This window comes from Hyperolius riggenbachi, chromosome 1 (assembly GCF_040937935.1).
Source record: "Hyperolius riggenbachi isolate aHypRig1 chromosome 1, aHypRig1.pri, whole genome shotgun sequence".
In the NCBI taxonomy this organism is placed as follows: domain Eukaryota; kingdom Metazoa; phylum Chordata; class Amphibia; order Anura; family Hyperoliidae; genus Hyperolius; species Hyperolius riggenbachi.
Window position 1 is genome coordinate 643630464 of NC_090646.1, and position 25224 is coordinate 643655687.

General features: G+C 45.0%; 1 protein-coding gene across 7 annotated transcripts in view; it reads right to left on the reverse strand.

The window, feature by feature from the left end:
* DCC (DCC netrin 1 receptor) overlaps positions 1-25224 on the reverse strand; it is a 1000213-nt gene that overhangs the window by 538552 nt on the left and 436437 nt on the right. For 6 of the 7 annotated variants that reach the window (XM_068251343.1, XM_068251342.1, XM_068251341.1 and 3 more), the window contains exon 3: positions 7206-7490. In XM_068251343.1, the coding sequence (XP_068107444.1) occupies positions 7206-7490 (285 nt within the window). Of the gene's footprint in view, positions 1-7205; positions 7491-11879; positions 11980-25224 lie in introns of those variants that run through there. The other variant, XM_068251347.1, reaches the window with a different exon arrangement.

Sequence of the window (25224 nt, forward strand, 5' to 3'; positions counted from 1 at the left end):
CATCGGCCGTAATTGGTATAGAAGTGAGCCGGGTGGACTTACTTTTCGAGAAGGTGAGCTGGGTCTGTAGGGAGACCCACAATGCCTCTGCAGCAAGAAAACTGTTTACGGGGTTAAGCGTTGTCACATGACTGGCACAGATGAGGCTGGGATAATGGAGTGATTGATGATGCTACGGCGGTGGGACTGCCGCAGCTGAACATTGCCGCATGTGCCGCAGTGCTGATGACATCGTGTTCTGTTTCATAAATATCGAGGCCAGGTCCTACCAAGCTGGGGATCACCAGAGGTCATCTGTGATCCTAAAAGCCTGAACCGAATTTACAAAAGTCCTTCTGCTACAAATGGCCAACAGTAAGGCCAGAAACCTACTAGGAGCGATTTTCTGAGCGCTTTGCGATTTGAAAACTCTTGCAAATGTAATGCTATGGGTGTGATCCCACTTGAGCGATGTGATTTTATAAAAATCCCCCATAGCATTGCATTAGCAAGAGCTTTTTCAAATCACTAGCGATTAGAAATCGCTCCTAGTGGGTTTCTGGCCTAAGATTGTCAGACGTGATTGAGAGGCTTTTGATATGTGCCACCTGTGCAGCTGCATAGGGCAGCCTATAGTATGGGGCTCCTTATTAGAGATGGCCCGAACGGTTAGTGCGGATATCAGCTACCTGCGTCGGGCAGCTGACACATAGCGCGTTCAACCCGCCTCCTATATCTCGTCATTGGGCTAAACTTTAACCCTCTACATCACAGTCAGGAGACAAATGGCAGCCAAGCAGGCTGCACTCCCTCCTGGACCCCCCCAAATAAAAACACAGCAGCGTCGGCCATGTTCTCACTCTGCTGATCTTGCTATAGTAAGAGGAAGGGAGGTTTCTGCAGAGATAGGGAAAGCGGTCCTGTTGTCAGCTTGCTTCTCGCTGAATTTTGTTGCTAAAAGCACCCCACAAAAGCTCTTTTGAGAGCTAATATTCTTCTGATGTGTTTTTTTTTTTGTCTATTGCGGTTCGCGGACTTTTGCGGAAGTTCGCGTCCGCGGTCCGCGAACCCACAATCTGAGGTTTGAGCCATCTCTACTCGCTATGCAGTGGCCCCTGCAGTGTATTCTCAGGAGCAGCGGAGCAAAATCTCTGGCCAGACAGGTCAGCTCAGTCCACTTCCTGTTGCCGAAATACGAATTGCACAAAAGTGTATTGAAAAAATACTGTTCAGCGCATGCACACCGCAATGCGAATGCAAAATAGTTCAAAATATCCGCGGCCCCATTAACTTACATGACTTCCAGTTGACGCATGACATTGTGGATGTTGACTCATAATGCGCTAATGCGTTCGCCTCAGATGCAATACTTCAGGCGCATCACATCACACAGCGTCATGTATAAAATGCCCCGTAGACTTTCATTGCTTTAGCTTTACTCAGCGGTAAAAACGGGTAATGCAACGCAATGAAAACGCTCTAGTTTGAAAGAGCCCTTAGAGGGAAGGTATTCAATACAGAAGCAGAAGCAACACACGACTCCATTGCTTCTTGTCTTTCAGGTAAAAGCGCTAAAATATGTCCCTTTTCCAACACCGCTATTTATCTATCTCGCCGTAAATTACAAGCCATTCATTGCTGGCGCTGTGTGACATGCTGATACTGGTGCTGCACGCCGCCACTACATCATGTCAGCTCTGCATTAGGGATTCGCTCCAAGTTTAAAAAAAGGGGGGGGGGGGTGTGAACTGGGAAAAATGCCAATCCGGTAAAATTATACTGAACATGATTTCTTGTGAAAGATTAGCCGGTTCCAGCACGAGCTCTATATCTCTCTTGTTTCACACGTAGCATAGTATTTGCCAAATCATTTGACTTTCGATTCATCTTGACGCCGACCTCCTGATGCCATTTCACTGGGTGCAGGATGCTGGGGCTAAACGGGTGTTACATCTGGTGCCAGCTGGAAAATAGCTAAAATATTGGGAATGTTACTGATATTCTACTATTTGCTCACACCCACCTCCTCCTCTCCTTTACCTACACCTAACACTAGCCCCACCCACCTATGCCTAACACTAGCCCTGTTGCCTACTCTATGCCTAACACTAACCCCCCCTCTAACCTTCACCAGCCTAACACTAACCCAGCCCTACCTATGCCTAAAACAAACCTCACCTTATCTACACCTAACACTAACCCCCCTTACCTACACTTAACACTAACCCCCTAGCTACACCTAACACTAGCCCCCCTTACCTACACTTAACACTAACCCCCTAGCTACACCTAACACTAGCCCCCCTACCTACACCTAACACTACCCCTACGTACACCTAACACTAATCCACACCCAACTATGCCTAACACTAGCCCCCCCCCCCCTTACCTACACTATCCTACACCTAACTATCCCCCTACCTACTGTATGCCTAACACTACTAACCCCCCCCCCCCCCCACCTTTACCTATGCTAACACTCCCCACCCCAACCCCCATTCTATCCGTGGGGACATCACAGCAGTGTGTTGCGATGATATGAGCGGGAGTTTTGCATCAGTGGGTGGTGGAAGGTAGGAAATGACAAGATTAGTCTAGAGCTAAATATCAACTTCCAGCGACTGTAGACTGTTTATTGCTTTCCAAATTGTGGCAGTTAAATGAGAAGTTTTAATATGAGCTCTCATTGTCTGAGAAACAAACCTCGCATAACCGCTATAAGTCGAGTTATGACGCCAGATTTACTACTCCAATCGTTTAGGATTACGACGTCTCTGCTGCAGGTGAGGAATTTCCTCTCAACGGCAGAGAAATTTTCAGTTCTAACACTTTAAAGTGTTGGTGTACTCACACTGAAGGGTTAAAATGGCTCTTTAAGTGAATGTGAAGGGAAAAAAGTGCTCGTAGGGGGTATACACCTAAGGTGGGGGGGGGGGGGGGGAGGCCTAGCCTCTAGATCCTAAAGAGGCTTCTTCCATCCTCCTCAGCAGTGGCGATCCAGGTGTGGGACCTCCGAAAGTCAGCCAGTCTGCTCGTGTTGCCACTGCGTACAGGTGCACGAGCTGCTTACCACTTGGGCTTTGGTGGGAAAAGCCGAGCCTGATCAGGTTCGCTCTACTGTGCAAGTACAAGCTGCCTGCGCAGTAGAATGAACCTGATCAGGCTCGGCTATTTCCACCAGAGCCCAAGTGGTAAGCAGCAAGTGCACCTGCGCAGGCAGGCCAATGTTATTATTTTTAATAAAAGTTTCGGGGTCCCAGCGCTGGATCGGGCTGGCTGAGTAAGACGAGGGAAGCCTCATTAGGATCTATGCCAGAAAATACAGGTTTTTTTTGTTTAGCCACGCCCATTCCTGAAAAAATGCCATGGCAGTTTTCTGCCCTTGCATAGGTTTCTAAGAGATTGTGCCATAGAAGAGCAGGAAGTATCACGTGCCGATGAGCCAGTCAATCCAAGGAAGGAGGAGTGAGGAGAAAAGGAGTATACAGCCAATCACAATGACAGATGCACCATGGCGAGTACCAGAGCTGCTGCCATGCTTCTCTCCTGCTTAAAGTAAGCCTGAGGTGAACAAAAGGAAACCTTTTACACATACCTGGGGCTTCTTCCAGCCCCTTTCAGGCTAATCTGTCACTTGCCGTCCTCCTGCACTGCCTGGATCTTCCGCTAGGGGTCGCGGTAATCAGAAACGGACTAAGAGGAAACTTGGCCCTTGGCAAGACAACAATTTTTGCCCAGCACTGATGGTGACCTGGCTTTTTTTAGTAAGATTTGGTGAGGGCTAGCATCCAGCAGGCCCCTAGTCACTCCCCAGTCCCTAGGCAACTGCCTAGAATCGCCTTGTGGATGATCTGGCTCTGCCGGTAATTGAGCCAGTTGGGGCGTAGCGCACATTTGCGACCTGGCCGCATGTGTCCTGCTGCGTTCTGCGCAGTGCTACTGTGCTCACGCTTCTACAATGCTCCCTGACTGGCCGGTTACTGGCAGCCACAGCGGAAGATCCAGGCGGCGGGGAAGGACAGTGAGGGATCAATCAGCCTGCAGGGGGCTGGAGGAAGCCCCAGGTATGTATCAAACTTTTCCTTTCATCCATCTCAGGTACCCTTTAATACATAAATCCCAATGCTCCAATGGGTAAAAAAAAAAAAAGTGGAACAGTCATAGTAAGTGTCATTCTGGCTCTTTTCCACTTTGGAATTTACACTTTAGATCTGCATAGAATAGGGGACGTGTTTTTTATGGTCATGTTTTCCCTGGGCTACTGCTGGCGGATCTGAGCATTTGAGCCCTGGGATCAGCAGGCATCTAATAGACACCTTTTTATCGGAAACAAGTGGTGAGTTGGTCGTTCGATGTGGGTAGTAGCAGATCGATTACTACATAGGAATAAATGCTCAATATATGATTGGCTTAGGGTTAGACAGTAGGTGGGTCAGGTCAGTAATATAAGCACTTAGTGGCGGGCGTTAGGGCTAGGGCAGTAGGAGGGGTTTTGGTTTCAGCACTTTCTCTCAGGTTCTCTGGGGGGGGGGGTTTGAAAATAAAATCTGACACTTACCTGGGGCTTCTATCAGCCCCCTGTAGCTGTAATGTCCCGCGCCGTCCTCTTCCGATCATCCGTTCCCCGCCGCCGGCACCAGGCAATTATTTGTCTAACAAGACAAATAATGCGCGCTCCCGTCATCCTAAGCTTACTGCACAGGCGTAGTACGAAGCTTTCTTGTACTGCACCTGTGCAGTAAGCATCCGATGATGCACGGGAGCGAGCACGCTCGCAGCCACGGCCGCACAGCCGCAGTTGGATGGGATGCCGCGCTAGACTGGGGCCGGCGGCGGGGAACGGCGGATCGTTGGAGGACGGCGTGGGACATTACAGCTACAGTGGGCTGATAGAAGCCCCAGGTAAGTGTCTGTTTTTACTTTTAACACCCCCCCAGAGAACCCCTTTAAGTGGGGGTTTGACATTAAGCGAGAATGGGTGCCGAGTAGTAAATAATGAAATATTGGTAAACAAAATTACCAATATTTTACTACCAGCGGCACCACCCGGCACCCAACTCGAGCAGCGCTGCTACAATACGTACTCACTCATGAACCTGCTAAGTTAAGGCACCAGATTTTCAGGGAAAGAGCACAGAGAAATTCACATCCCACTAAATAATAAAAGCTCAGCCAAGGTTATCCAGTCCTCTCCATAACTTAATGTAGTGTTGTTTTTGCTTGGACTTCCATGCCAGCGTCTTGTTTCTGTGCACTCCAGTAAACTATTCACCCCTGTGCTCGCGCTGCCCCCAGAGGTTGGGTTTTGGCAGTTATATCGGAGTTTGCTCTGAGCGGCTGATAAGAAGACAGAAAAATACTGTAGGATGAAAACTAGAGGTAGAAATTCTATATTTTCTTCACTTCTTCAACATACAATGTTATTTTATCATTCTTACCTTAAAGAGAAACTCCGACCAAGAATTGAACTTTATCCCAATCAGTAGCTGATATCCCCTTTTACATGAGAAATCTATTCCTTTTCACAAACAGACCATCAGGGGGAGCTGTATGGCTGATATTGTGGTGAAACTACTCCCACAAAGAAATTCTGAGCACGTACTCCTGGCAGTTTACTGTCTGTGAACCCTGTTGCATTGTGGGAAATAGCTGTTTACAACTGTTTCCAACTTCCAAAACAGCAAGCAGCAGCTACATCACTTGCCAGCAGTAAAAATGTCACCATATGATAAATGTCAGAATATAAATCAGGGATTTAAAATATTTTACAATGGGCAAACACTGACTAAATCATTTATACATAATTATTGTAAAAATGAAGCACTTTTTTTATTACATTATTTTCACTGGAGTTCCTCTTCAAAGGATATTCAAGACAAATAAAATTGTAAGAATGGGAGGAGCAGGCATGTACGGGGGGCAGTCCTTATGCCCAACCCTCCCCTCGTTCACTGCTGCCCCCCTCTGTTCTCTCCTAAAAGCCAGCAGAAACTGCTTTTGGGTCAGCCAGGTCGGCAGCAGTGCGTAAGTGCTAGGCCCAGCGTGGTGCGTCATAGATTGTGCTCTTGTAGCCAGGAGCGCACTGCGTATGTATGTGCACTACTACATGATGAGTGCCAATGGACTAGACTGTGAGTTGGGTAAGTGAAAAAAGGGCAAAAACGCCCCCTAGTGTGAGCGAGCCCTTAGAGTGAAGGAACATTCTAAAAAGGTAGCTTGTTGGAAGCAGGAGATTTGGGCGCATGAGACAAGTGGACAAAAAGGGCGCCCCATTCACTCCCATTATAAATATCATTTAATGGGCGCCGAACAGGGAAAAAAAGGCGCCGGAGATTATTAACGTTTTACAAACGGCGTCCGGAGATTTTTAAGGTTTTATAACTGTGCTTGTGATGATTTAACTTTACAAAATGAGCCCGTGACGAATAACGTTTATAAAGATACTAAATCACTATTTGTAAAACATTAATAAAACATTATTATCCACCCAAAAAAATTTACATTTTTTTATTTAAATTTTTTATTTATTAATGTTTGTAAAACATTATTATCCATAGGGGGGTCTTAGGTTTAGGCACCAACAGGGGGGTCTTAGGTTTAGGCACCACCAGGGGGGTCTTAGGTTTAGGCACCACCAGGGGGGTCTTAGGTTTAGGCACCAACAGGGGGGTCTTAGGTTTAGGTACCACCAGGGGGTCTAGGGGTTAGGGATAGGTACAGGGAGGGTTTTTAACAAACATAATTATAAGTTTCAGTTTAGAAACAGGGAAGATTAACGTTTTAAGAATTGCCGATTTCATACACATTATTTAATGATTTATAAATTCTTAAAACACTATTTGTAAACGAAATTCTACACAATATTTTTATAAACGATAAAACTGCTTATCGTTTACCGGTACACCACACGCCCTTTTTTCCCGACGCCCTTTTTTGATGTACGCGGCTTGTTACCCGAAAACACGATCTGGCAAGATCAGAACTATAAATTCCAATGACATTCTTGAATCTCTGGACCAATCAAGATTGGCACAATTCCAAGTTGCATACACTTTACATTACAATAGCAAGCAAGGCTGAAGTATTCGTCTCTCAATGACCTTCACTAATGAGAAGCTTTACAGATATTTCTACCTCTAATGATCTCCATCCTCAATGTTTCCAGCATCAACTAAAATCTGTTTACAACCGAGAGAACTTAGAGAGAAGTTTGAGAAGCTCCTCACCAGACAAGATGCGGATCTCGGCCTCGTTTCCCGTCCTGGAGCTGCCTGGGTTCTTGGCGAGGCATCGGTAGAGTCCGGCGTCTCCAGCTTGGAGTCGGGTTATCTGTAACGTCCCTGAGGGCAGCAACAGCACCCGGGTGTCACCGGGGATTAGGACCAGGTCTTCTTGGTTCTTCTGCCAATGTACCGTGGGCATGGGCTCCCCGACTATCTCACACTTCAGGACCGCGGTGTCACCCAAGAATGACGTCACCGACTCCGTCTGAGACAGGAACCTCAACGGACCTGAAACCATCATACAACAGTGGTGAAGACCAGATCTCAAGGGCAAATCCTTGTGGACATGAATATATAAATATATATATGCATACAATAAAGACATAGTAATATCAATAGTAAAGGCACATGTTCAGAGCCGGGACAAGGTCCTCCAGCACCACAGGCTGAGACACTAGAGTGTGCCTCTCCATCCCTCCCACCCCAGCCATCACACACTGATTGCTATTAGACTAAGAGGTGCCCCAGGGCCCCCAACACTTTAATCTCTAGTTATCTGGCTTGCACTCACTGCCATGTATCCCCTTTTCGTGTTTCTCTCTGCTTCAAAAACAATAGGGGAATGATAGCTGAGTGAGTTGTGCACAACCTCCTACACTGCGCCCTGAGGCTGGAGGCGCCTCTCTCGCCTCTGCCTCGGCCAAGCCCTGTACATGTTGGGGTATTAGGAAACAACAGACTTGAGTTGTTTTATTTAGAGTAATTGATTCTACTGGCTGTTTAAAGCGTACCTGAATTCTGAATTTTCTCTCTGCTCTAAAAAAATAAAAACAGCATCCCTGGAAAGGATCAATATAAAGAAGCTAACCAGCCTCACTACTCATTTATACACTATTTTGGCAATGGGACCGATTGGAGTAAATGCAGTTCAGTAAGTGCTTTTAAAGATAAAACTAGCCCAAAATCCATCAAATCAGTCACAGCAGTCTGATTTATGAACTTGTTTTTTCTGTGGAAACAATAGGTCATCTCAGTCATTGGGCTTTTTTCACTTGGGGTTTTAAACAAAATAGGAATTTGAACCAGGGCCATTTTTGTCCTGCTTGATGCCCCAGGCAAACAATCTGTGACTCCTCCCACTACACATACATATTCACATTCTGTGGAGACATTAGGAGAGAAGATAGCATCAGCCAAAGATTACATCATAGGGAACACCAGAAAACTGCAAAACATTAAACTTAGAGACAATTTCATTACTATCCAGGGTGCAGTATTGCACTAGAGGGAATTCCAGTCCTTTGCCTAAACAGCCTATGCCCAGAAACGGCCTCAGAGCTCTTGCACTAGAGGGAATTCAAGTTCTTTGCCTGAACAGCCTATGCCCAGAAACAGCCCCAGAGCTCTTGCACTAGAAGGAATTCCAGTCCTTTGCCTGAACAGCCTATGCCCAGAAACAGCCCCAGAGCTCTTGCACTAGAGGGAATTCCAGTCCTTTGCCTGAACAGCCTATGCCCAGAAACGGCCCCAGAGCTCTTGCACTAGAGGGAATTCAAGTTCTTTGCCTGAACAGCCTATGCCCAGAAACAGCCCCAGAGCTCTTGCACTAGAGGGAATTCAAGTTCTTTGCCTGAACAGCTTATGCCCAGAAACGGCCCCAGAGCTCTTGCACTAGAGGGAATTCAAGTTCTTTGCCTGAACAGCCTATGCCCAGAAACAGCCCCAGAGCTCTTGCACTAGAGGGAATTCCAGTCCTTTGCCTGAACAGCCTATGCCCAGAAACGGCCCCTAGAGCTCTTGCACTAGAGGGAATTCAAGTTCTTTGCCTGAACAGCTTATGCCCAGAAACGGCCCCAGAGCTCTTGCACTAGAGGGAATTCCAGTCCTTTGCCTGAACAGATTATGCCCAGAAACAGCCCCAGAGCTCTTGCACTAGAGGGAATTCCAGTCCTTTGCCTGAACAGCTTATGCCCAGAAACGGCCCCAGAGCTCTTGCACTAGAAGGGAATTCCAGTCCTTTGCCTGAACAGCCTATGCCCAGAAACAGCCCCAGAGCTCTTGCACTAGAGGGAATTCAAGTTCTTTGCCTGAACAGCCTATGCCCAGAAACAGCCCCAGAGCTCTTGCACTAGAGGGAATTCAAGTTCTTTGCCTGAACAGCTTATGCCCAGAAACGGCCTTGTAACTCTTGCCAAGGCTGTTTCAGGGCAAAGGCTGTTCAGGCAAAGTCCTGGAATTTCCTCAAGGGACAAACACCCAGATCTTTCACAGCAATAGTTGACATTCTTCCGCTTGTATAATAAGGGTTCTATGTCCACTTTAGATTAAAAAAAAATGAAAAAATAGAACAAGTTCTAAATTACCAAAGTATTTCCATTAAGTATGATTTCATCCGCTCTCCGAACTTGCGCTGAAAGCTGCAGAGAGGCCCATTGATGTTCTGTAAAAATACACTTTAATTGGTGGTAGATTCAGGCTGACGGACACTCAGGCATGTTTGCAATTACAAAGCACTTATCATGTAAAACATTGCTGTTTGCCGATAATTGTGTTTGTGTGCGGCGATGGAATGCGCAGGGGGGCGCTTTCATGCAATGTAGACAAATAATTCCACCGTGAGATAGCAGAGACGCGATGAGACGGCGGCGGCGAATCGCTCGCTCTCTGTGCATGGGGCGGAAACGCAAGCTTTTCCAGAAAAGATGTAATTAGCAATCACCAAGATTAATTCCTGTATTGGGAATCTATAGAGGCTCAGATGGGACAGAGAAAATCAATTAGCTATTTTCTTATCTGTGGCTATTCCGGGTCTACAATTGACAAAACAAGATTGAAGAGAAAAGAATACTTTGTTGTTGTTTTTTTTACTTTTATAGTAGACCTGAACTCTTGCACAGGACAGAAGAAAAACAGAGAGAAATCCACCCTGTATGTATTTAGAGAGTTTAACCTGTCTAATTCCCCCTCATTTGTGTCTAATCACAAGTGGTAATTTGATCTCTTCCCTGTGTCACCTGACTGCCACGGCAGATAAGCTCATTTGAAAGCACAAGATGTTAATAATATGTCTGCTTCCATGAAAGCAGGAAGTAGGAAGAGTGCAAATTTATTGCAGGTTTTGTATTAGCAGTAAAAAAGACATTATTTTTCTTTAAGGCCTCTTTCACAGTGCGACGTTAAAGTCGCACATTAGAAAATGTTCCAACGCAGACTAACGCACAGCACTGCAAAGTCTGTGCGACATTCACAGTGCACACATTGCGTTGTGTGTAACATGTAGCAATATTTAGGAAGTGCTGCATGCTGTGCGTTTAGCAATACATTTGCTGCGTTATGTGTGTTGCACATGCTCAGTAAGGTTTTTTTTTTTTTTTAATGTAATGCATGCACCGTTTTCGTTCCATGTGTATGCAACGAAACGAGAGCACCAAGAGACACATAACGCAGTGCAAAATAACGTCCAATTTTATAACCTACATGCGCTGCGTTAGGGGCACGTTGTGCGACTTTAACGTCGCATCAAACGCAACGTCTTAGTGTGAAAGAGGCCTAAAAGGTTACAACGCTGTTGCATATCTTTTAGAGCAAAGAGAAAGTTCTGAGTTCAGGTCCGCTTCAGGACTGGAACTCACTAGGAATCGATGCAGCACTTTACTATCACTACAGCGCTGTGTGCAGCGATTCCTAGCGCGATCACGTTTCCCGGTGCTTGGAAGCACTGTGCAGTAAACTGTACAGTTCCTGCCGCCACCCACTGCCAATTATAATTGCTGGAGGGGAGCACACTGAGGGAAGAGCCTGAAGGGAGGTCTCTCTCCTCATGCTGCGACCCCTCCTGCCCCCCAAAACGGCCCTGAGCGGGCCCCAGGCCAGGGGGACCACGCCCCCCCTTCCCCCGTGGGTGCAGAGGCTGCAGCTCCTTTTGTTACGCCCCTGATCTTCACGTTCCCTTTAAATCACTATTATCAGCAAATTCCGCATGCGTCCTTTTCAACTTGCGGCTTTTTTGTATGAATGCATTGCAGAAGCCTCACATAGAGTTTGGGCTCTCTGCTTACTAAGCTGTCAGGTGGTATATATAGATCTGTGCCGGGGGAGGGGAGTACGGACTTCACCTGCAGACCACCAGCTCAGCAAGTGTAAGCTGCACATTTCATGGCGGCTGTTGGATGGGAGCCCTGACTATATATTCATAGTGCGCAGAGATGCTGCCTTCTCCCCAAGCAGCAGAGTGTAAATCCCCCTGTCAGGCTACCATTTACGTATTACCAAATCAGTCATTCAACTTATTCTCACTCCATTACTCTGCTAAAACAAACAAAGTGTGTGTTCTGCCCGGGGCTCGCCCTTTTACAGCTCCTGAATTTTTTTCACCTCCTCTGCATTATGTTGTGTGCGCTGTTCATGCTTTCATCGGCTCCACAAACACACACAAAAAGCAATTTCTATTATTGTTTGACATTTACAGGATTTATAAAGCATGTTTTACACTGCGAGTCGTCAGGCTGCGTAGCTGCAGAGAACCTACAGCTCAAAGCTAACCTGTCATTAGTGCCAGCATAAAAAGGAACTCCAGTGAAAATAATCTATATATATAAAAGTGTGTGAGTGTGTCGTGATCACGCGAAAACCCCTTGACCGATTTGAACAAAACTTGGTATACAGATCCCTTACTACCTGGGATGATATGTTCTGGGGGTCTCGCGTCCCCCCTGCACACCTGGGCGGAGCTACAAACAGCCAATCAGATTCCACCCATTCAAGTGAATGGAAAAAATTGAAAAGGCTGCAATTCTCACAGTAATGGAGCCAGAGTCCCCACACTTGGCAGTTGGCACAGTTGGTCACTTGGTGACCGAGGTTACAAATCCATAAAAAGTGGGTGGAGCATAAAACAGCCAATGAAATTTCAGACATTCATTTTAAATGGAAAAATGTAAACTGCAGCCATTCTTACACTGTTAATCGCAGGATTTTCAAACTTCGCACACGTGGTCACTGGGCGAATGAGATTAATATTCAGGAAAGTAGGTGGAGCCTACAACAGCCAATCAAAAGTCACCTATTAATTTTCAAGGGGAATATTAAAACTGCTGCCATTCTTACACTGTTAATGGCAGAGGCTTCAAACTTGCTACAGTCGGTCATTGGGTGACTGGGGTCCAAATTCACTAAAGGCGGCGGGGCCACAAACAGCCAATCAGTCTTTCTTGGTGTATAAACTGCTTCAATTCACACATTTTTGATGCCAGGAACCTGAAAGCTCACAAACTTGGTCATTGAGCAACTGTGTGTCAAGGTTACAAAAAGTGGGCGGATCAAAAAATAAAGTTCACTAGAAAAATATAAACTGCAGCCATTCTTACACTGTTTCTGGCAGGGTTCTCAAACTTTGCACAGTTGGTCACTGGGTGAATGGGATGAATATTCAAGAGAGTGGGTGGAGCCTACAACAGTCAATTAAAATTCACCTGTTGATTTTCAAAGGGAATATTTACATTGCTGCCATTCTTACACTGTTAATAGCAGATGCTTCAAACCTGGTACTGTTAGTCACTGGGTGACTGGGGTTCAAATTCGGAAAGGGGGCGGAGACACAAACAGCCAATCAGATTTGTTTAATTTCAATGAGAATATACAAATTATTGATACCAAAAGCCCAAAGCTCATAAACTTGGTCATTGAGTGACTGTATGTCAAGGTTAGAAAAAGTGGGCGGAGCCAACAACTACATTTTATTCCAGGGGAAAATATAAACTGCAGCCATTCTTACACTTTTAATGGCGGGGTTCCCAAACTTCACACAGTGTGCCACTGGGTGACTGGAAATAATATTCAGAAATGTGGGTGGAGCCAATAACAGCCAATCAAATTTCACCTATTGATTTTCAAGGGGAATATTTACACAGCTACCATTCTTACACTGTTAATGGCAGAGGCCTCTTACCTGATAGGTGACTGGGGTCCAAATTCTCTAAAGGGGGCGGAGCCACAAACAGCTAATCAAATTTGTTAGATTGATTCCAGCCATTCTGTTATTGGCAGGGTTCTCAAACGTGACACAGTTGGTCAATGGATAACTGGGATTAATATTCAGAAAAGTGGGTGGAACCTACAACAGCCAATCAAAATTCACCTATTGCTTTTTCAGGGAAATTGTAACGATCGCTGTAACACAGAGAGGATCTGATCATCGGTGATCTGCAGTATCACCGAAAATACAGATATATACCCGATTATCGATGATCTGCAGTATCACCGATAATCAGCTATATTTCTAACCTCTGGACACCTGAGTAATATGAGTGTTTGGTGCAACAGTAATACCTTGAGGAGAGCACCCGTATAGAGGGTGCAAGGCAGTAAGAGATACTGCTCAGAGAACAGGTTCCTTCCAATGGTCTGATGCTCCCCAAGGGGCGGAGCCTGGCTGAGAGTGGGAAGGACCAGAGAGTGAGTGACACCAATGGTGAAGTGTCACTGACAGGTCTGTGAACTATCTCCAAACAGGGAAGATAGTTCTTGAGGTCGGACAGGCCAGGTCGGCAACAGACAGACAGATCAGATACAGAGACAGGAGACAGATTCGGAATCTTAAGACAAGCAGGGTTCAGCAACAGAGTATCAGATATAGCAAAGTACCAAATCAGAGATCAAGAGAGTGGTCAGGAAAGCAGAAAGTCATAACAGATAATAACAATGCCTAGTCTTAGGTGTGAGCTCTGTGATCATCAACACCCTGGAACTAGTCTGATATATAACAGAGTGATAATACAGTCCCCTAGTCTTGGGTGTGAGTTCCTTGATCATCAACACTCTGGAACTAGTCTGAAGTATAACAGAACGGTAATACAGTTCCCTAATCTTGGGTGTGAGTTCCTTGATCATCAACACCCTGGAACTAGTCTGAAGTATAACACAGAAAATATCACAGATTCTGACAAGGTCTGAGTGCTACCACGTAGTGATTGTAACGCCAGACACCAGAGAAATGACCAGCACCCAGTATATATACACAAGCGCTCACCGGCGCCTCCCCTAAGTGCTGGACCAATGAAACCTGATAGAATTGTCAGCTGATCGGCTGGATCAGCTGACACCCTTCTGACTGTCATAAAGGCTCTGCCTCAGCGCGCGAGCGCGTCCTTCGGAACCTGTGTGGACTATCAGTCCCAGCCACACCAGACATGTGTTGTAATTTATCTGCTGGTTTGAACGCGGGGCCAGCCGCACCGCTGTCAGAGCATGCGGCGGTTTCCCCGCGTTCAGCCACACTGCTAGTGGTAGGCCCATGCATGCAAACCGCCGCGTCGGACGCAGAATCCGCCGCCCTGTTCACTGGGCATGCGGCGGTTTCTCTGCGCTCCGTCAGGCTAGTGGATGCCATGTTGGACGCGGAATTAGCCGCCTTACTCTGAGTACTCGCGGCGGCTTTTCTGCGTTTTCTCACAGAAATATTGAAACTGCTGCCATTCTTACACTAATAATGGCAGAAGCCTCAAACCAGGTACAGTCGGTCATGAAGTGGATGGGGTTCAAATCCTTTAAAGGGGTGGAGCCACAAACAGCCAATCAGATTACTTTACTGGATAAACTGCTTCCATTCACACAATTTTGATGGCAGAAACCCAAAAGCTTAAAACTTGGTCACTGGGTGACTGGGATTAATATTCAGAAAAGTGGGTGGAGCCTAAAAAGAAAATCAAAATTCACCTGTTGATTTTCAAGGGGAATATTTAAATTGCTGCCATTCTTGCACTGTTAATGGCACAGGCCTCAAACCTGGTACAGTTGGTCATTGGGTGACTGGGGTTCAAATTCAGAAAAGGGGTGGAGACACAAATAGCCAATCAGATTTGTTTCATCTCACTGGTAAATTACAAATTATTGATGCCAAGGACCCCAGAGCTCACACATTTGGTCATTGAGTGACTGTGTGTCAAGGTTACAAAAAGTGGGCAGAGCCAAAAACAAATTTCACTAGGGAAATATAAACTGCAGCCATTCTTACACGGTTATTGGGAAGGGTTCTCAAACTTTGCCCAGATGGTCACTGGGTGACTGAGATCAATATTGTGGGAAGTGGGTGGAGCCTATAATAGCCAATCAAAATTACCTGTTGATTTTCAAGGGGAATATTTAAATTGCTTCCATCTTTGCTCTGTTAATAACAGATGCCTCAAACCTGCTACAGTTGGTCATTGGGTGACTGGGGTTCAAATGCCGGAGAGGGGCAGAGCCACAAACAGCCAATCTGATTTGCTTAATTTCTGTGGGAATATACAAATTATTGATGACAAACACCCCAAAGCTCACAAACTTAGCCATTGAGCATTTGTGTGTTAGGGTTAGAAAAAGTGGCCGGAGCTAACACCAGCCAAATACATACCCGGGCAACGCCGATTCATCAGCTATTATTCATGAAAGTGGATGGAGCCTACAAAAGCCATTCAAAATTCATCTATTGATTTTCAAGGGAAATATTTAATTACTGCCATTCTTGCACTGTTAATGGCACAAGCCCCAAACTGGGTTACAGTTATTTATTGGGTGACTCGGGTTCAAATTCAGGAAAGGGGTAGAGACACAAACAGCCCATCAGATTTGTTTCATTTCAATGCAAATTATTGATGCCAAAGACTGCAAAGCTCACAAATTTGGTCATTGAGTAATTAAGTAATTGTCTGTTACTGTTACAAAAAACTGGGCATAGCCAACACCAGCCAAAAACATACCCAGGCAATGCTGGGTCATCAGTGGGCGGAGACAAATACAAATTTCACTGGGAAAATGTGAACTGCAGCCATTCTTACACTGTTAATGGTAGGGTTCTCAAACTTTGCACAGTTGGTGACTGGGTGACTGGGATTAATATTCATAAAAGACAATGGAGTCTACAGAAGCAAATCTAAATTAATTTATTGCTTTTGAAGGGGAATATTCAATTACTGCCATTCTTGCACTGTTAAGGACACAAGCTTAAAACCTGGTACAGTTGGCCATTGGGTGACTGGGGTTCAAATTCAGAAAAGAGGGTGGAGCCACAGCCAATCAGATTTGTTTCATTTCAATGCAAATTATTGATGCCAAAACAATGCAAAACTCACAAACTGGGTCATTGAGTCATTGGCGAATATGCAATTCACTTTTTCTCCTGAGTTTTCTCCTAGGTGATAATTTTTCATCTTCTTTTTAAAATAGCTTTCCAGCACTTTTCAACTGAAAAAGTACTGAGAAGTAAGTACAAAAGTATTATCAAAATTATTTTTAGTATTTTCTTGCTTGCTGGTGGCTTAGCAGGCATTTTGACAATTTTAAAAAATATCACCTAGGAGAAAACTCAGATGAAAAAGAGAATTGCATGTGGGCCAATTGTGTGTTAGGGTTAGAAAAGTGGGTGGAGCCAACACCAGCCAAATACATACCCAACGCCGGGCAAGCAGCTAGTCTATATATATAAAATCAGACGTATATATGTGTGTGTGTGTGTGTGTGTGTGTACGGCTTGACCGATTTGAATGAAACTTGGTATGCAGATCCCTTACTACCTGGGATGATAGGTTCTGGGGGTCTCGCGTCCCCCCTGCACACCTGGGCGGAGCTACAAACACCCAATCAGATTTCACCCATTCATGTCAATGGAAAAAAATGTAAAAGGCTGCCATTCTCACAGTAATCAAGCCAGAGTCCCTACACTTGGCACAGTTCGTCACTTGGTGACCAAGGTTAAAAATCCAGGAAAACTGGGTGGGGCATAAAACAGCCAAATTTCAGTCATTCATTTTAATTGGAAAAATGTAAACTGCTCCTATCCTTACACTGTTTATGGCAGAGGCTTCACGCTTGCTACAGTCGGTCATTGGGTGACTGGGGTTCAAATTCACTAGAGAGGCGGAGCCACAAACAGCCAATCAGATTTCTTTGCTGGATAAACTGCTTCCATTCACACAATTTTGATGCCAGGAACTCAAAAGCTCACAAACTTGGTCATTGAGTGACTGTGTGTCAAGGTTACAAAAACTGGGTGGAGTCAAATACAGATTTCCCTGGGAAAATGTAAATTGCAGCCCTTCTTCACTGTTAATGGCAGGGTTCTCAAACTTTGCACAGTTGGTGACTGGGATTAATATTCAGAAAACTGGGTGGAGCCTAAAAAAGCCAATCAATATTCACCTGTTGATTTTCAAGGGGAATATTAAAATTGCTACTATTCTTGCACTGTTAATGGCACGAGCCTCAAACCTGGTACAGTTGGTCATTGGGTCACTGAAAAGGGGGCAGAGCCACAAACAGCCAATCAGATTTGTTTTTATTGATGCCAAGGACCTGAAAGCTCACAAACTTGGTCATTGAGTGACTGTTTATCCAGGTTACAAAAGGCAAAAACAAATTTCACTGGGAAAATACAAACTGCAGGTCTTTTTACACTGTAAATGGCAGGATTCTCAAACTTTGCCCAGATGGTCACTGGGTGACAGAGATTAAGATTCAGTGAAGTGGGTGGAGCCTATAATAGCCAATCAAAATTCACCTATTGATTTTTAAAGGGAATATTTAAATTGCTGCCATTTTTACACTGTTAATAGTAGATGCCTCAAACCTGCTACAGATGGTCATTGGGTGACTGGGGTTCAAATTCTGGAGAGGGGCGGAGTCACACACCGTGAATCTGATTTATTTATTTTCTATAGGAAGTTACAAATTATTGATGCCAAAGCTCACAAACTTGGTCATTGAGGGTTTGTGTGTTCCTGACATCACACTGGTCCTGGCATCACACTGTGGGAGGGGTTTCACCACAATATCAGCCATACAGAGCCCGTTTGAGAAAAGAAAAAGATTTCTCATGGGAAAGGGGGTATCAGCTACTGATTGGGATGAAGTTCAATTCTAGGTTACGGTTTCTCTTTAAAGAGGACTAAATCTAACTTAAAGAGGACTGAAGAGGACCTGCAGTGAAAGTGACATAACGATTACAATTGCTTGGTTTTTACAATATTTTATAGATTATTTAGTCAGTGTTTGCCCATTGTAAAATCTTTCATCTCCCTGATTTACATTCTGAAATGTCTCACTTTCTAAGTTTTAACTATTTTATAGTTTTTCCTCAATAACACATTCATTGAAGTATGCCAGAGCTAAAATGTATGAACTATTGACCGTTCTCAGAAGCCATTTTCTGCTAGGAAAGTGTTTTATAGTGGGAATTTCTGATCAGTGAGGGTCACACTGTAGTCACTTCCTGTCTGAGTCAGGACTGAGTCAGCCACTTACATACCCGATAAATAACTCTTTCAGGCAGAGAAAGAAAAAAAGAGACACAGCCTAGTAATTTGTGTGCTAGGCACTGTACATACCCATGTCTACCTCAACATGTCACCTCAGGTATCCTTTAATAGCGCCATCATTTGGACCATCTGCTTTGCTCAGAGGCCTCTGAGTTCTGTGATGTTTACATTTGGTTCCTATCACTGAACTAGTTAGCCTTAATTTTACCACCTAACTTAAACATATCTAAGGCCCACCATACAAACATTGATTTTGATCACCCAAATAGGCCCTTCCAGCCAGCCATCATGTCCTCCCCCACCAAATAATATGAAGCTGGAGCGGCTGCCGCCTGCTGATTGGCCAGTGCTGCAGAGATACAGGGGAAGTGTCAGCGTTCGCTGCTGTGCTTGTAATCTATCACACATTTCTCATAATACTGTCACCTCTCTGGGCCTGGATAATAACTGTGAAATGAATGTGGACAATTAGGGAGTCAAATCTGCCCCGTGTTATTAACAGGGCAACCTCGGGCCTGGATTTCTGTAAATTGCTGCCAACGAAACTGCATAATATACAGCCATCATTTCAACATTCCATGTAGTGGTGGCAGGAATCCACCTGTCCCGGCAGTCTCCTCGCCGATGGAGCTTACACTCTAATGTCCACAGCTAGAGGAATTGTAAGGCATGAGGCACTAAAGGGGATGACGTATAAGGTGTGATGAGGTATTAGACAAGGATAAGCTATAGTGAGGCATGAGGCACTGAGGAGGATGAGGTGTGATGAGGTATGAGACAAGGATAAGGTATAGTGAGGCACAGAGAGGGATGAGGTGTGATGAGGTATGAGACAAGGATAAGGTATAGTGAGGCATGAGGCACTGAGAAGGATGAGGTGTGATGAGGTATGAGACAAGGATAAGGTATAGTGAGGCATAAGGCACTGGGGAGGATGAGGTGTGATGAGGTATGAGACAAGGATAAGGTATAGTATGAGGCATGAGGCACAGAGGGATGATGTGTGATGAGGTATGAGACAAGGATAAGGTATAGTGAGGCATGAGGCACTGAGGGGAATGAGGTGTGATGAGGTATGAGACAAGGATAAGGTATAGTGAGGCATGAGGCACTGAGAGGGATGAGGTGTGATGAGGTATGAGAGAAGGATAAGGTATAGTGAGGCATGAGGCACTGAGGGGGATGAGGTATGAGACAAGGATAAGTTATAGTGAAGCATGAGGCACTGAGAGGGATGAGGTATGAGACAAGGATAAGGTATAGTGAGGCATGAGGCACTGAGAGGGGTGAGATGTGATGAGGTATGAGACAAAGATAAGGTATAGTGAGGCATGAGACACTGAGAGGGATGAGGTATGAGACAAGGATAAGGTATAGTGAGGCATGAGGCACTGGGAGGGAGGAGGTATGAAACAAGGATAAGGTATAGAGAGGCATGAGGCACTGGGAGGGATGAGGTATGATGAGGCATGAGACAAGGATAAGGTATAGAGAGGCATGAGGCACTGGGAGGGATGAGGTATGATGAGGCATGAGACAGGGATAAGGTATAGTGAGGCATGAGGCACTGGGAGGGATGAGGTATGATGAGGCATGAGACAGGGATAAGGTATAGTGAGGCATGAGGCACTGAGAGGGATGAGGTGTGATGAGGTATGAGACAAGGATAAGGTATAGTGAGGCATGAGGCACTGGGAGGGATGAGACAAGGATAAGGTATAGTGAGGCATGAGGCACTGAGAGGGATGAGGCATGAGACAAGGATAAGGTACAGTGAGGCATGAGGCACTGAGAGGGATGAGGTGTGGTGAGGCATGAGACAAGGATAAGGTATAGTGAGGCATGAGGCACTGGGAGGGATGAGGTATGAGACAAGGATAAGGTATAGTGAGGCATGAGGCACTGGGAGGCATGAGGTATGATGAGGCATGAGACAAGGATAAGGTATAGTGAGGCATGAGGCACTGAGAGGGATGAGGTATGAGACAAGGATAAGGTATAGTGAGGCATGAGGCACTGAGAGGGATGAGGTATGATGAGGCATGAGACAAGGATAAGGTATAGTGAGGCATGAGGCACTGGGAGGGATGAGGTATGATGAGGCATGAGACAAGGATAAGGTATAGTGAGGCATGAGGCACTGAGAGGAATGAGGTGTGATGAGGTATGAGACAAGGATAAGGTATAGTGAGGCATGAGGCACTGGGAGGGATGAGGTATGAGACAAGGATAAGGTATAGTGAGGCATGAGGCACTGAGAGGGATGAGGCATGAGACAAGGATAAGGTATAGTGAGGCATGAGGCACTGAGAGGGATGAGGTGTGATGAGGCATGAGACAGGGATAAGGTATAGTGAGGCATGAGGCACTGAGAGGGATGAGGTGTGGATGAGGCGGGAGGATAAAGTCTCAATATGTAGACAAGATAAGGTAAAAAGACAGTGGGAGCCTAACATTATGGGGAGTGGAGAGGGGGGTGGGGACAGTGTAAAGATTAAGGAGGTTGGTAAAACTTCAAGTAGCCCATTTCGTGTAAACAAAATTGGTAAATGTGTTGGTAAAAATATAAAGTGCATGGTAACCAATGCTCGGAGCCTTGCAAATAAAATAGACGAACTAGAGCTCATTCTGAATGACAAAGGCTATGACATTGTGGGAATAACCGAGACATGGATGGATGAAAGCCATGACTGGATAGCTAATTTAAAAGGATACAATGTGTTTAGGAGGGATAGAACAGGGAAAAAAGGTGGAGGGGTTTGTCTCTTTGTTAAGAATTCTTTTACAGCTGTCCTCAACGATGAGATGGAGGAAGATTGCGAAGATGTGGAGTCCGTTTGGGTAAATATTCATGGTGGAAATAAAAGTTGCCAATTGCTTATTGGGGTATGCTACAGACCACCTCTTATTAATGAAGCTGCAGAACTGCGATTACTACAGCAGATTGAAAAAGCTGCAAGTAAAAACGAGGTCATAATTATGGGCGACTTCAACTTTCCAGACATTGACTGGGGTATTGATGCTACCCATTCTGGTAAAAGCAGCAGATTTCTGGCAGCACTACAGGACAATTACTTGACTCAAATGGTAACGGAACCAACTAGGGGGAATGCGTTACTGGATCTGATCATTTCTAATAGACCAGATAATGTATCAAATGTGCAGGTTCAAGAACATTTGGGAAATAGTGATCACAACATGATAACGTTTGATCTGGTGACTGATAGGCCACGGGGCAGCGGGACCACTAAAACTATGAATTTTAGAAAAGCAAAGTTCAATCAAATTAGGCAGGCACTAAGTTTGGTGAACTGGGATAATGTACTACAAGGGGACGACACTGAAGGGAAATGGCAAGCTTTTAAACGTATTCTCAATCAATATTGTAGTATGTATATCCCATATGGAAACAAAATGTCTAGGAATAAAAAAAGGCCTCTATGGATGAATAGAAAGGTTAGGGATAAAATGAAGAGGAAAAAGAATGCCTATAAGGTCCTAAAACAGGAGGGGACTGAGGCTGCACTAAGCAATTATAAGGAGTGCAATAAAAATTGTAAAAAAGAAATTAGGCTGGCAAAGATCGAAGCTGAAAATCAAATCGCTAGGGATATCAAATCTAACCCAAAAAAGTTTTACAAGTACATCAACTCTAAAAAAAGAAAGGTTGACTGTATAGGAATCCTAAAGGATGAGGGTGGGAACTCAATGGTGGATGACCAAGGTAAGGCAGAGTTATTAAATGCTTTCTTTGCTTCTGTCTTCACAAAGGAAACAGCACTGTTGCAAATTACAGAGGCAGAAGAGTCTCAATCTTCTAACTGTAATATTAAATACTTAACGCAGGAAGAAGTAAAGGCAAGACTAAATAAATTAAAAATAGACAAGGCACCTGGCCCGGATGGCATGCATCCTCGGGTCCTAAGAGAATTAAGTTCAGTTATAGCTAAGCCCCTTTATCTTATCTTTTGTGACTCTCTTGCAACTAGCAGAGTCCCAGTGGATTGGCGTACAGCCCACGTTTTCCCATTATTTAAGAAGGGCAAAAAATCTGATCCAGGAAATTATAGACCTGTAAGCTTAACATCAGTTGTATGCAAACTATTTGAGGGGTTACTAAGAGATACTATACATGACTTCATAGTAGAAAATAATCTTATTTCTCAGCATCAACATGGGTTTACTAAAGACAGGTCCTGTTTGACTAACATGCTCAGCTTTTATGAGGTAGTGAATGCTAATATGGATATTGGGAATGCTGTAGATGTGATATACTTGGACTTTGCAAAGGCCTTCGACACTGTTCCCCACAGAAGTCTGGTGCAAAAGTTGAGGATGCAAGGACTGGGGAAGAGTTTGTGTGCATGGATAGGGAACTGGCTAATGGACAGAAAACAAAGAGTTGTGGTCAATGGATCGTACTCAAAATGGGAGACTGTTAGCAGTGGGGTCCCACAGGGGTCTGTACTGGGTCCAGTGCTCTTCAATTTATTTATTAATGACCTAGTAGATGCAGTAGTGAGCAATGTTGCTATTTTTGCAGATGATACAAAATTGTGCAGAATCATCAACTCTCAGGAAGATAGTGTCATATTGCAACAGGATCTGGATAGGATGGCTATATGGGCACATACATGGCAGATGAAATTCAATGTTGACAAATGTAAAGTCATGCATTTTGGTCGTACCAATGGTCTAGCACCATACAAAATAAATGGGATACAGTTGGGAACATCAAACTTGGAGAAGGACTTAGGAGTACTCATCGACAACAAGTTAAATAATCGTACTCAATGCCAAGCCGCTGCAGCTAAAGCGAACAAAATTTTGGGATGCATTAAAAGGGAAATAAAAACTCGAGATGCTAGCATAATATTGCCCCTGTTTAACTCTCTAGTAAGGCCACATCTGGAATATGGAATTCAGTTCTGGGCACCACATTACAAAAAAGATATTGCAGTTTTAGAGCAGGTGCAGAGACGAGCTACAAAATTGATACGTGGGATGGAAGGTCTCGCTTACCAAGAAAGGTTAGATAAACTGGGTTTATTTAGTCTAGAGAAAAGACGCCTTAGAGGAGATCTAATTAACATGTATAAATACATTAGAGGGCAATATAATAGCTTGGCGGATGAGCTTTTTGTCCCTAGGCCTTCTCAAAGGACTAGAGGACATGAGCTGCGCATGGAGGAAAAACTTTTTAGTCATTTATTTAGGAAAGGGTTCTTTACAGTAAGAGTGGTTAAGATGTGGAATGCATTGCCACAGGAAGTCGTTATGGCAAACTCTATACCTGCATTTAAAGGGGGCTTAGATGCTTTCCTTGCGTTGAAAGACATCCATGGCTACAATTACTAGGTTATGCCTAATGATGTTGATCCAGGGATTTTATCTGATTGCCATCTGGAGTCAGGAAGGAATTTTTCCCATTTGGGGCTAATTGGACCATGCCTGGTGGGGGTTTTTTCGCCTTCCTCTGGATCAACAGGGGTATGTGGGGGACGGGCTGGAGTTGTACTTTGTACTGGTTGAACTCGATGGACGTATGTCTTTTTTCAACCAAAATAACTATGTAACTATGTAACTATGTGATGAGGTATGAGACAAGGATAAGGTATAGTGAGGCATGAGGCACTGGGAGGGATGAGGTATGAGACAAGGATAAGGTATAGTGAGGCATGAGGCACTGGGAGGGATGAGGTATGAGACAAGGATAAGGTATAGTGAGGCATGAGGCACTGAGAGGGATGAGTCATGAGACAAGGATAAGGTATAGTGAGGCATGAGGCACTGGGAGGGATGAGGTATGATGAGGCATGAGACAGGGATAAGGTATAGTGAGGCATGAGGCACTGGGAGGCAGGAGGTATGATGAGGCATGAGACAAGGATAAGGTATAGTGAGGCATGAGGCACTGAGAGGGATGAGGTATGAGACAAGGATAAGGTATAGTGAGGCATGAGGCACTGAGAGGGATGAGGCATGAGACAAGGATAAGGTACAGTGAGGCATGAGGCACTGAGAGGGATGAGGTGTGGTGAGGCATGAGACAAGGATAAGGTATAGTGAGGCATGAGGCACTGGGAGGGATGAGGTATGAGACAAGGATAAGGTATAGTGAGGCATGAGGCACTGGGAGGCATGAGGTATGATGAGGCATGAGACAAGGATAAGGTATAGTGAGGCATGAGGCACTGAGAGGGATGAGGTATGAGACAAGGATAAGGTATAGTGAGGCATGAGGCACTGAGAGGGATGAGGTATGATGAGGCATGAGACAAGGATAAGGTATAGTGAGGCATGAGGCACTGGGAGGGATGAGGTATGATGAGGCATGAGACAGGGATAAGGTATAGTGAGGCATGAGGCACTGAGAGGAATGAGGTGTGATGAGGTATGAGACAAGGATAAGGTATAGTGAGGCATGAGGCACTGGGAGGGATGAGGTATGAGACAAGGATAAGGTATAGTGAGGCATGAGGCACTGAGAGGGATGAGGCATGAGACAAGGATAAGGTATAGTGAGGCATGAGGCACTGAGAGGGATGAGGTGTGATGAGGCATGAGACAGGGATAAGGTATAGTGAGGCATGAGGCACTGAGAGGGATGAGGTGTGATGAGGTATGAGACAAGGATAAGGTATAGTGAGGCATGAGGCACTGGGAGGGATGAGGTATGAGACAAGGATAAGGTATAGTGAGGCATGAGGCACTGGGAGGGATGAGGTATGAGA